General features: G+C 45.6%; 1 protein-coding gene across 1 annotated transcript; it reads left to right on the forward strand.

Annotated features, from left to right (window-relative positions):
- The first annotated feature begins 593 nt into the window (after positions 1-593).
- On the forward strand, positions 594-5,575 carry LOC123053932 (granule-bound starch synthase 1b, chloroplastic/amyloplastic). The gene is made up of 14 exons (XM_044477559.1): positions 594-895; positions 2,282-2,610; positions 2,733-2,813; positions 2,893-2,991; positions 3,092-3,181; positions 3,459-3,522; positions 3,617-3,717; positions 3,826-3,935; positions 4,015-4,261; positions 4,347-4,523; positions 4,621-4,812; positions 4,907-4,993; positions 5,075-5,203; positions 5,305-5,575. Exons 2-14 carry the CDS (start codon positions 2,305-2,307, stop codon positions 5,419-5,421), a joined length of 1,800 nt encoding a protein of 599 aa, XP_044333494.1. The 5' UTR covers positions 594-895; positions 2,282-2,304; the 3' UTR covers positions 5,422-5,575.
- The last annotated feature ends 6,274 nt before the right edge of the window (positions 5,576-11,849 follow it).

Raw genomic sequence — 11,849 nt, forward strand, 5'->3', positions numbered from 1 at the left:
AATCGCCACACCAGAGAACCTAACCGTCACGCAAGGGACGGACCGTATGGTTTTTTTTTTGCTTGAATCTCCTCTAATTCCAATAAGTATTCTATTAGTTCCTCCAGCTCTTTCTTTTTCTCCTCATTATCCGCATTCATCGGCCCTGGATAATTACTTTTTCCACAACCTGACCGAAGGGCCCCAACCGGAAACATGTTTGTTGTCGTTTCCTCTAGTCCTTCCCTTTCCCCGGACGAGACTTGCCTGCTCCCTTCCATGCTCCCATCCGTGCTCCCGCATACGTGGCTTGATTTGATTGGAAGAAAATAAGGCCCGACCCCACCCCCTGAAAATCGGGGGGGAGATGATTAGATTAGAAAAGAAAAATAAAATAGCCGTAGGATGAAGTGGAAGCACGGATGGGAGCATGGAGAGGTCCCCGGCCCCAACGAACGGACGGTTCGCACTCCCGGCACGAGGAAAACCACGAGCCCTGCGCCCTCTCGCCCCTGCCCCACCATCGAGAAACTGACGGCTCCCGTGCCGCCTCCCAATCCCCACGCGGGGGCCCGGCGCTTCATCATCGCGATTCACGCTCCCGTCTCGGCACATCCGCCTCCTCCCGAACCGAGTCCGACGCACGCAACGCGCCGGTGCCGGTACGGTGGCGGTGCCCCGCCCCGGTTTGTCGCCGCGCGTGCCGTGGGCCATGTGGCACTGGCGCACGGGAGCCAGCCGCTACCCGTGCGACACCTCCCCCTCCCCCTCCCCGGCGCAGGAAGGATATTTCCTGCCGCTCACCGCCCGCCGAACACTTCTGCTTCTACTTCTACTTGAGCGGAGCCTGCTGCGTTCCCACGGCCACCAGCCACTACGCCTGCTCCGCGGTTCCATCAGCGCCTAGCTCCAAAAGGTACGCATTGCGCTCTATTTTCTCCCGCTCCCACGGCCACGGTCCTCTGTGTTCCCAACCAGAACGCAACTCTCTGGGCCGTTTGATTTTGATTTCGGAATGGGGGTTTCCAAGTATTCATGGTTCTGGGTTCCGACCTGTGTTCCCAACCATGGAGTTTTCCTGTCAATCTGTGCAGTAGGGAGGGACTCGGTACTTGTTTCCTTACTGCATTCCCCTTGAGGTTTGGAAACCTGGCATGCGTAGTAGTAGTTCATCTTCACCGATCCGACATGCTCCAGGTCCTACGACCTTAGTTTCTGACAGTGCTCGAAAATGTGCACCGTCTTCGTACGGAGTTTGTTACTCCCTCCGTGTAGTGTAAAAAACGCTCTTATATTATGGGACGGAGGGAGTATATCACTGAGGGTGTTATACTGCTATGGAAGCCCACTAGTGACCAGTATTAATGTTCTATTCTTTTGTACTAGGCAGTCATTTAGGTTCTTCTGGAGTAGTACAAGTTTTTTTTTCATCTCACCTCGGATGCCCTCGTGATTTTGTTATTTTTACCATGTCAGGATGTGTTGTGATGTACTGCTCTTCACCAGGCAGATTTCTTGACTTAGCGTTTGAATTTGAGTACACTGCTATTTGATTTTGAAAGGAATAAAAATCCGGGATGGTGGTGTTACTGGGTCCGTGAAACATTGTACCTCAGGCTTGCACATGAAAGTGTGTTGCTACGATACCGACATTTATTACTTACATTGCATGGGTTGCGCACCAAATTACTCAATCAAAATTCATTTAGATATCTATATCTGTAATATGGTTGCTCCCTATTTGTACTGTATTTGACGTATCACATTGTTAAACACTCGATGTGCACATTGGGAACAGACCAGTGTCCTGGTTATAGGGAGGCTGTTTAGCCTCCCTGTTGTTCTATACCAACGGCTGGTTTCGGTGCCCTTTCGTTCCTTGAATGCTACGGCTCCTGGACAATTGATAAGAAAAATAAAAGCCCGCACATTGTCTTCAAGAACTCATCGACAAGGCATTGGTTTCTTTCGAAACAGCATGCACAATTATCGACTAGAACATATCCTTAATGGAACTTCCTTTTTGCCTTTTAACCTTGCAGTTGTAGCACTAACAATAATATCCCACACACGCCTGAATGATAATTGGTCTGTTCAGGGTATGCAAGCAGTTAGCACATTCATGTGCCACCTCTTAGTACTCTTTTATTTGAGAAAATGACATATATATTTGTGGCATTGTAAATACTGGTTACCAGCATAGTAGTGCTGCTTTACATTGAGAATATAAGGTAGAATTTCCATCTTTCTCTGAAGAAGAAGTTCATCATGACCCCCTCTCTATCATATGCCATTCTGATAGGTCGTCATTGAGAGGCTGCACCAATGGGTTCCATTCCTACTTATTGTTCTTATCAAACAAACAGTGTTGGTTCACTGAAACTGTCACCTCACATCCAATTCCAGCAATCTTGTAACAATGGAGTTATGTTTGTATCCATGCGGAATAAGACACAGCTGGCCAAAAGAAGAGCCACAAATTATGGAACTCATCCTAATTCTAGTAGGACTCCTGCACCTATCGTATGTTCAACTGGAATGCCCATAATTTTCGTTGCCACTGAAGTGCACCCATGGTGCAAAACTGGAGGCCTTGGTGATGTCGTAGGAGGATTGCCCCCAGCTCTGGCTGTAAGTATTCCTTGTCACGTACTGTTAATTCTGAATCACATTTTTTTTACTGAGACTGCACTTTTATCACCCTCTGTCTGTTGTACTATCTTTGGTGTGATGCACAACTCATTTCTTCATAGGCAATGGGGCACCGGGTTATGACGATAGCTCCTCGCTATGATCAGTACAAGGATACATGGGATACAAATGTTCTTGTTGAGGTATATGTTTTTAGTTGATTTGTTGGGTGTTGTTATTTAGCTCGCATTTAACTTATACCAAACAATTTTGCTTCTTTAGGTAATTGTTGGTGACAGAACAGAAACAGTGCGCTTTTTTCACTGCTACAAAAGGGGAGTTGATCGTGTTTTTGTTGATCATCCTATGTTTCTTGAGAAGGTCTGTTATAAGTTTTAACCACTTTCTTCATGCCCAATGAACAATATATACATTTATCTTAACCTTGCAATGTTCCACTTGAACCATAATAATACTTCAGGTATGGGGCAAAACTGGATCAAAATTGTACGGGCCTACCACTGGAACAGACTTCCGAGATAACCAGTTACGGTTCTGCCTTTTGTGCCTTGTAAGTATCCTGTTTAGTTCGAATTTCATGTGACTAGCACCTCACTTATGTAATTTACAATCCATTTCAATGCTGTGGCCTGTTGCATAAGCTGCGTTCAGCCCCTCAAATAATAAAATTACCAACCCTTGTTTTTAGCTGAATTAATGGCGTGTGTTGGTAGCATTGAAGCGCCTAAATGAGTCTTAACGATTACCGAGGGTAGTACATTCACATCAATTGAGTTTTTTTACTTGATATGTTTGTGGAACTTCTTCCAATCTGATATCACTTTTAGGCTGCATTGGAGGCTCCGAGGGTTCTTAATCTCAATAATTCTGAATACTTCTCTGGACCATATGGTAGGTTTATGTATTAGATGATTAGATCAACTATTATGGTTAAATGTTTTCTCTTTAACTAAATAAATAACAAACATTCACACTCTTTCACCAGGAGAAAATGTTGTCTTCGTTGCAAATGACTGGCACACTGCAGTTTTGCCATGCTATTTGAAGAGCATGTATAAGCAAAATGGAATTTATGAGAATGCCAAGGTACACCACTTCCTTCCTTTTGTTGACAACTAGGGAATATGCATCATAGGTTTTATGCTCCACAGATTTTTCTATACTTGTTTTGATCAGTGAATAGTTGTCCTGTAGGTTGCTTTCTGCATTCACAATATCGCCTATCAGGGCAGATTTCCCAGAGCGGACTTCGAACTTCTTAATTTACCTGAAAGTTTCATGCCGTCATTTGATTTTGTTGATGGGTATGAACCTCCATGTTTTATTGTTTTATTATGTTGTACTGGTTTATTTGAAATTGACATATGCCATAATTGTGCGCAGGCATGTTAAGCCAGTAGTAGGGAGAAAGATTAACTGGATGAAGGCAGGGATCACTGAGTGTGACGTGGTCCTTACAGTTAGTCCACATTATGTCAAAGAACTCACTTCTGGCCCAGAGAAAGGTGTTGAGTTGGATGGCGTCCTTCGTGCAAAGCCTCTTGAAACTGGAATTGTAAATGGAATGGATGTTGTTGATTGGAATCCAGCAACAGATAAGTACATCAGTGTCAAATACAATGCAACAACGGTAAGGCTTCAGTGGGAGGTTTCTCCTCTTTTGCCAGTTATTACCACATATGGATAATTCAGTACTTACAGAGAGCATTTTTTAGGTGGCAGAAGCAAGAGCTCTCAATAAAGAAATACTGCAAGCTGAAGTTGGATTGCCTGTGGACTCTAGCATACCTGTTATAGTTTTCATTGGACGTCTTGAAGAACAGAAAGGGTCAGACATACTAATTGCAGCCATACCGGAGTTTCTCGAGGAGAATGTTCAGATAATTGTTCTCGTATGTTTATTTTGAAAGAGAATTCTAATGCACTCATACGGCATGGCAGGAGATAGTAGATGATTGTTGCTTAGGTAAATTGAGTTGTGTTTTTCAGGGCACAGGGAAGAAGAAAATGGAGGAGGAACTGATGCTGCTAGAAGCGAAGTACCCACAGAATGCCAGAGGCATAGCAAAATTCAATGTCCCATTGGCGCACATGATGTTCGCCGGGGCTGATTTCATCATTGTTCCAAGTAGGTTTGAGCCATGTGGCCTCATCCAATTGCAAGGGATGAGATATGGAGTGGTAAGTGTTCCGACTCGATCAATTAGACGGTAAATTTGACCGCACAAGTATTAATCGTCCCAGTTGACACAGTCCTTGACATTACATTTTACAGATTCCCATCTGTTCATCCACCGGAGGACTTGTTGACACGGTGAGGGAGGGTGTCACCGGATTCCACATGGGTTCGTTCAATGTCGAGGTAAAGAACAATAACTTGGTCTAAGTATTTGCTCGCAAATGTCGATGCATTGATGATTGATAGCGATCTGTCCTCTTGTAGTTTGAAACCGTCGATCCAGCAGATGTCGCGGCAGTCGCTTCGAATGTCACACGAGCTCTGAAACAGTACAAAACACCGTCGTTCCACGCAATGGTTCGGAATTGCATGGCGCAGGACCTATCTTGGAAGGTGGGCAGAACTATGAATTAAGTTCCTATTTACCCTTAACATGAATGAATTTCTTGTCTGTCTTGACAAGGATAAATTGATCCTCTCTTCGTGTGATCCAGGGACCGGCAAAGAAGTGGGAGGAGGCACTTCTTGGCCTAGGAGTCGAGGGAAGTCAGCTGGGCATCGAGGGCGAGGAGATCGCTCCACTTGCGAAACAGAATGTGGCCACTCCCTGAAATCTCCAAATATTAGGGAGAGTGTTCTAAGATTCGACAAAATAATGAGGTTGCTAAAGATGAAGCTGTATTCATCTAGGCTTTGCCATTTCTCTACTACTCCATGTGTAACATACTACCACCTGAATTTCAACAAGACAAGTATGCATCCTTATGTAGGTCGTGGGATATAGGTTCGTCAAGTAGTGGTCCATCTGGCTAGCAGGTACCGCCAGCTTGTAGTATCTAGAAGAGGGGTGATAGGTTCGTGGCTTTGTGCCATTTGCCTCCGTTGTGCCAAATCAAGAACAGAAGGGCCCTAGCTGTGAGTGTGGGTAAAGTATATAGGTTAAGTCGTTATCTGGAAGAATCTACTACGAAAAGATGCACGCAACCGGCAATACGTTATGCCAACAACCAATCCACAATTTAAAAACAAGGTTCTTATCATGATTGTCGTTTTACTGTCTCAAAAAAAAAAACTTACTTAAATCAGCTAGACTGCATCATCTCCGCCACCCCCTATCACTAGTTAGCTAGAAATGACAACGACTCACATAAGAAGACACGCAAAGCTAGCCTAGCTTATTTAGAACTCGGGAAGAAGATATAATTTTTACTTGTGCTAATCCGCTGGCATGAACCATTCACATGGTGCGATTGTTCTCTTGACTATTAGAAATATAAGTCTAGATTCCAGCAGCCCAGCTAACGTTTTCAGCTGTATATATAGAATTGACGAACAAGCATAGACCAGGGACCAAATGTGGCGATAACTCTATTATACATGCCTTGGTGACTATTTCTTCAAATTCCTTGTGTTTTTGCAGCTGACACCCACTGTCTAGGTAGCGCAACCGTGAGCGTCTGAGGCTTATGTTGGATTCGCAACATGCCACTGCTCGACGCCTCTCCTCGCTGCAGGCTCCCTGACTATGTGGCCACTTGGTAGTCTTTTTCTTTATTTCTCTTGCTTTCTTTGGGTGTGTTTGTGTTGATGCCTTAGCAGACTATTTTATTTCGTCGCACTTGAACTCGTTCCATGGACGCGGTGTTGGCTTTATTTATAAAGCGAGGCGAAAACCTATTTCAAGGATGCACACATACTATTGCTAATGCAATACAATGCATCAAGTCGGATGAAGTACCAACACTTCGCTGAGGGAGACATTAGACAATCAAGTAACCGTATGTACGTCATTGCACATTCTTCATTTTGCATGATGTTTGAAGGTTTTGGTACTGTTGAATAGTATCTGCTTCTTTCCATCACTTCGTACTTTTTGATAAATTAATTAGTGCATGAATCAATATGGTGTCGGATACAAGAGGTATTGAGTTCAGGACCCTGCCATCTAAGGATTGAAGGAGCCTAAACATGAGAGAAAGTGTTCAAATATATTACCCACCTCTCCATCAGTCAAACTTTAACTCATTGGGTCTTTATTGAAAAAATGTATTCAATGGTATTTTAGGTAATAGATCTTCATACTCTGTTTTTGGCGAAATAAAAAGGCATGCCGTTAAATTAATAAGCGGTTACATTCCCCAAAGAGGGCAAATTACAACAAAGCCACATATCACACGTGCCACTTGGTCACACAGGGATATGGCATGTAAGAGGCCACGCATCGAAGGACATCGGAAGGCATCGACGAACCCCTCTCCACCATGTAGCTTCGCCACCGACAAACACCACCAAACTGGGTTATCCCCCTTTCAAAGGAAAAAAACCACCACCATACAAGACACGTAGCCACCATCTGGAGATGAATGTGAAGGCCGGCTTCTTAGTACTGGGCGAAAGAAAATTTTCCAAGATTTCTCTTGAACAAGGGGAAATAGCGGTCGCCAACGTGAAATATCCTGTACAAGAACATGCACTGGAGATTTGAATTTTGACACATTCTGTACTCCTTCGGCTTCGGTTCGCATAGAACAGAATCAGATTCCCTTAAAAAAGGAAGTATGTAAGTAGCTGCTTCAACAACTTGTCATACACACATATACAACTTATATGTGCATGCTCTAGAAATATTAAGATTTAATTACTTTGAAAAAACTACAACTTAAACATATGGAGGTTGATGTATACACTTTTTACTTCCTACGTTTAGGTGTAAGTGATTCTAGGTTTGTTCTAACTTCTAAGTCATGGTATTTTGTTAAACTTTGACTAAGTTTATCAGAAAATATACCAACATCTACAAACATCTTTATTGTGTAAATTCCTTTTGTCAAATACAGCATCATCACTACAAAGTCCCGTGGACCAATAGAGACCACAACCCAACCAAAAAGAGGATCCAGCCCCGTTGACACACCCTCAGGTAATAAATATGTTAACCACTATAAAGACGATACAAATAGTGAGATGCTGAAGTATCTGCTTGACGTCATATGCATGTAGTAGACTAGTATTACAAGAAATATCGTCCCGTAGTTTGCAAGTGAGGGATTCCCTACACGATAGGCCAGCCTAGACAGATGGATATACGATGGTGTGCTAGTGCTAACACGCTCGTACATTTCTTAACTACGAAGTCAAAAGACCTCCTTGTTGGTCTCGACAAGTACCATATCCCACCGGCAGCCAACGGCAACGCGCCACGTAAGGCTACACCTATGATCGTGGGGTGCAAAGTGGCGCCACGTATCGACCCGCACTAGCCATGGCTCGATCGGTACAGTCGTGCCTTCGGCGCGTGGGTGGGGTTGACCTCGGCCGAAAGTCTCCGCGCGCGCCACCGCATGGCAGCCAGGGTCAGCGCCGGGCTAGATATAGATGGCCAAAAGCCCGCACGGAAGCTAGCGCGCCTTGAGAGCGACCATGCACCTGGTCTGGCCGATCGGATCCACCATGGCATGGATCGGTCGATGACTGGGTCCGGTGCGCCATGGCTAGCTGTTGTTGTACGTACGTACGCGTCGGCGGGTGGGCGGTGCGTGGGTGGGGTTGGGCGGCTCCGCCTCCACCGTCACCTACGACCTTGGCAGCCGCCGGCCGGCCAGGCCGGTTGGATGCATGGGCCCCCGCGCACATATAGTAGATTTCCGTGGTAAGTTCGTGACGCTGACGCCGTGGCCGTCATCTTGTTGGGTCCGTGGCTCTGTGCCGTTGCTGTCGAAAGGGACGGCCATTGCACCGATCGGGTTAGGTGGCCCGGCCGGGACGTACGAACTCGCGCACGCGTGCCGCAGATGCGCCCAGAAAGAGGGCCCAAACCAACGGCCGCTTGGACGCCTTTCCTCTTGGCATCCTCTTTCCGGGAGAATCTGGTACGGTATTATTGCGACCCGACTATACGTTGCCTCTAGCTTCATGTGTAGATCGACGATGGCCTCAAAATAAAAATCTTCACCGATCGATAGTTGCCCTCTCACTCTGAGGACAACGGGCGTAATCAACGACGATCGAACCATCTGGATCCAACCAGCCAACTACAAACGGGATGCCTTCCCTTCCTCGACCAGCTGCTAGCTTAATTAGCTAGCGATGCCGTGAGATATATGATCGCGACATTTCATGTATACTAGATCATGATGTATCTAGTATCCATCTCTCTTCTCCATGTGTTTTTCTCTTCGCCATGACGAGGGCAGATCAACCAACACTTGATTCAATGCTTCGACATACGTACATACATACATATATAGACACATACTTTTAAGCTTATTATGCAGTTACACATAATTAACGCCGAATGCCATACGTAAGTCCCATATATACCTAGGCACCGATCGAATTAGTTGCCATCTAATTACGCAGTTCTGACGCATGCACAGCAGGCTGCAGCACATGCGAGCGAACGAGGCGATTAATCATGAGAAGGAACAGGCGTGCTCATCCATGTCGAATGGTCGATGGCCCCGGCAGAGCAAATCACGTTGCCAGAGGGCCTAATTAAGCTGCCCTAACCGTACGGCCCTACTAATCTATGCCTCAAAGCCTATCGCTTGCCTTAAGTATTCGGGGAGATAAGCTAAAATACAGTTCTAACAACAAGCCGCGATGGGTTCAGTTAATCGACTCCCCCTTCTGGCATGCAGGTCGCGCCTACTACGTGCCAAGGGGCGGGAGCACGCGTGGACGAATCTGTAGTAGACCGGGCTGGCATGTCATTAACAAACCTAATCGCTTCCGTAGGCCACCTCACCTGCTGCATAATTGTGCGCCTTGTTTATTAACCCGGTCGCTAAACATCGCATCGCAAAACTGCTAATGGCAATACAATTATTGCGAGCGTGATCGTATTGGTTGGAAACTCCAGAACCTTTTAGAAGAGAAAAACTGTCACTGACTTGGGGAGATTGGAGTGCAAGGAAAGCAATGTGAGGGGAGTGTCAATCTAGCGATGTCTCGTCGTCATTTTCTCATTGTCTCTGGGTCAGTAGTAGTACCGCCCACGCAGCCATTGACAGCAACATAATGCCCCAATTAATCCTCTTCACGAGAGTTATTTTCCAAGGTGGAGGAAAACCCAGGATCGACTGATTCATACAATCATATGCTCCCACCAGCTCAAAATATAATCCATGCTAGATTTGTTTTAAGTTAAATTTCATAAAGAGTGACCAAAGTTCATAAAATAAAAATTTATAATATCAAATGTATAAGACTTAAAATATATTTCATGATAAATCTAATGGTAATGATTTCATAGTGAGATCTTGACAAACTTTTGTACAAACCTTGTCAGAGCTTACAAAGTTTGACTTAAGACAAAACTAATTATGCACTAAAATTTTGACATAGATGGAATATTATTTATCTGGTAATGTTATCTGGCAAACTTTAGCTAGGAAGGGGGTGGCAAGCGAACGCCTTTTTCTAGCAGTTTTAGTTGCAACACGATCAAACAGTGTTAGTTTTAAAACAAAATGTCTTTCTCTGAAGAAACTATCATGCTGTCCTGAAGAAACTGCCACCCAGCTACAACTAAAACTATCATCTAAACATTCACAAATGCCCCCCCCCCCCCCCCCCCCCCCCGCGCGCGCGAATGTTCGCCAGCTAAGAGGATCCTACTTATCATGTAAAACAATAACAAGCATTGATACCAGACAAATCTGCTTACGAAAGTAAAGAAAAAATGCAGCTATCCACAATTTACCCGCCTCATTGCAACATCTCCATACCACAAAACCCTTAGCATGGACTATAATCCGTCGGTCGAGTGAGATGTGACCTAACAACAGGTGCATGACTCTAAGACAATGCCTTCAAGAAGAAATCGCCACTTGCATGCTATTGTTGGATGGTCCAACCAGCAAGTTAGACTAGGTGCTATCGCCCCCGAAGCAGTTTCATCCCAAGAGAATACAACCACGATGTTAACCGCAAGTGGTGTGATCCACTTCTCTATCGGTCTACTCACATAGAACTTGCCGACCAAAGAAGAAATCGTTGGAAAATCTTATCACTACCACACTATATCATCTTGTCAATGATTGTTGTGCATGCCATGCATGGTAGCACATCATAACATCTGCCACCAGATACATCTCCTCGGATGCCATGGCCTGTAAGGGCCGAATAATATCCGGCCTCAACGACATTCCCCGGTGGTGGCGAGGGAGAGGAGCACTGCTTCACCCAAAGGCTCCAGCCTACCCGTGGCATTGAGCTACCGCCAGGCGCACCTCCACACTAGCAACTGTAGAGCACACCCGACCCCGATCGACGTGCAGGGTGTCGGATCCGCGTGCTCTCATCACCACACCATCAAACAAAAACCATCATCGCTTCCGATGACTGTCCGACCATCGTATCAACAAGAGAGGAAATCCGTGACACCTTCAGTGCATGGCCCATTGTCATAACAGTGCTAGCCGGTGGTAGTGGTGAAGAGGGAGAGAGAGGAAGAAGGCTAGCGGCGCTAGGGTTCCCCCTTGCATCGCCTCAGAGGGAACACTAGCGCCGTCTCGAAGGAGGGGGTCAATTCGAGCTTTTCTCTACACGGGAGTGGAGTTACCTTTTTATAAGGGCCCCCTTAGCCGATGAACCTTCGCCGGGAAGGGTGGCATTTGCGAACGTTTTCATGGCATTTTAGTCGTGTGTGGGGTGACTGTTTTTTCAGAACAACATGATATTTTCTCGGATGAAACCTCAAAACTGTCATCCTGCCAGAAAATGTCATGTCGCTCTAAAGAAACTGTTACCCCCGACACAACTAAAACTACACAGCAAAAACGTTTGAAATGCCACCCTCTCCCGGCGAACGGCAACCAAATATAATTTCCGTTTTTTTTTAACATGGAGTGGAGTTACCTTGGCGAGTCCATGCTCGTGGGACCCCGACCACCGACCACGATCTTTTGCCCATGGCGCGCCGTGCCGCACCATGATCCCATCGCAACGAAGCAAACACTTCACTTTTCCCTACCCTTATAAGCGTCGTTCCGGTCGCACTCGTCTCGGAATCAGAACCAAAACCCCACCACGCGCA

Source organism: Triticum aestivum, chromosome 2D (assembly GCF_018294505.1).
Source record: "Triticum aestivum cultivar Chinese Spring chromosome 2D, IWGSC CS RefSeq v2.1, whole genome shotgun sequence".
NCBI classification, from domain to species: domain Eukaryota; kingdom Viridiplantae; phylum Streptophyta; class Magnoliopsida; order Poales; family Poaceae; genus Triticum; species Triticum aestivum.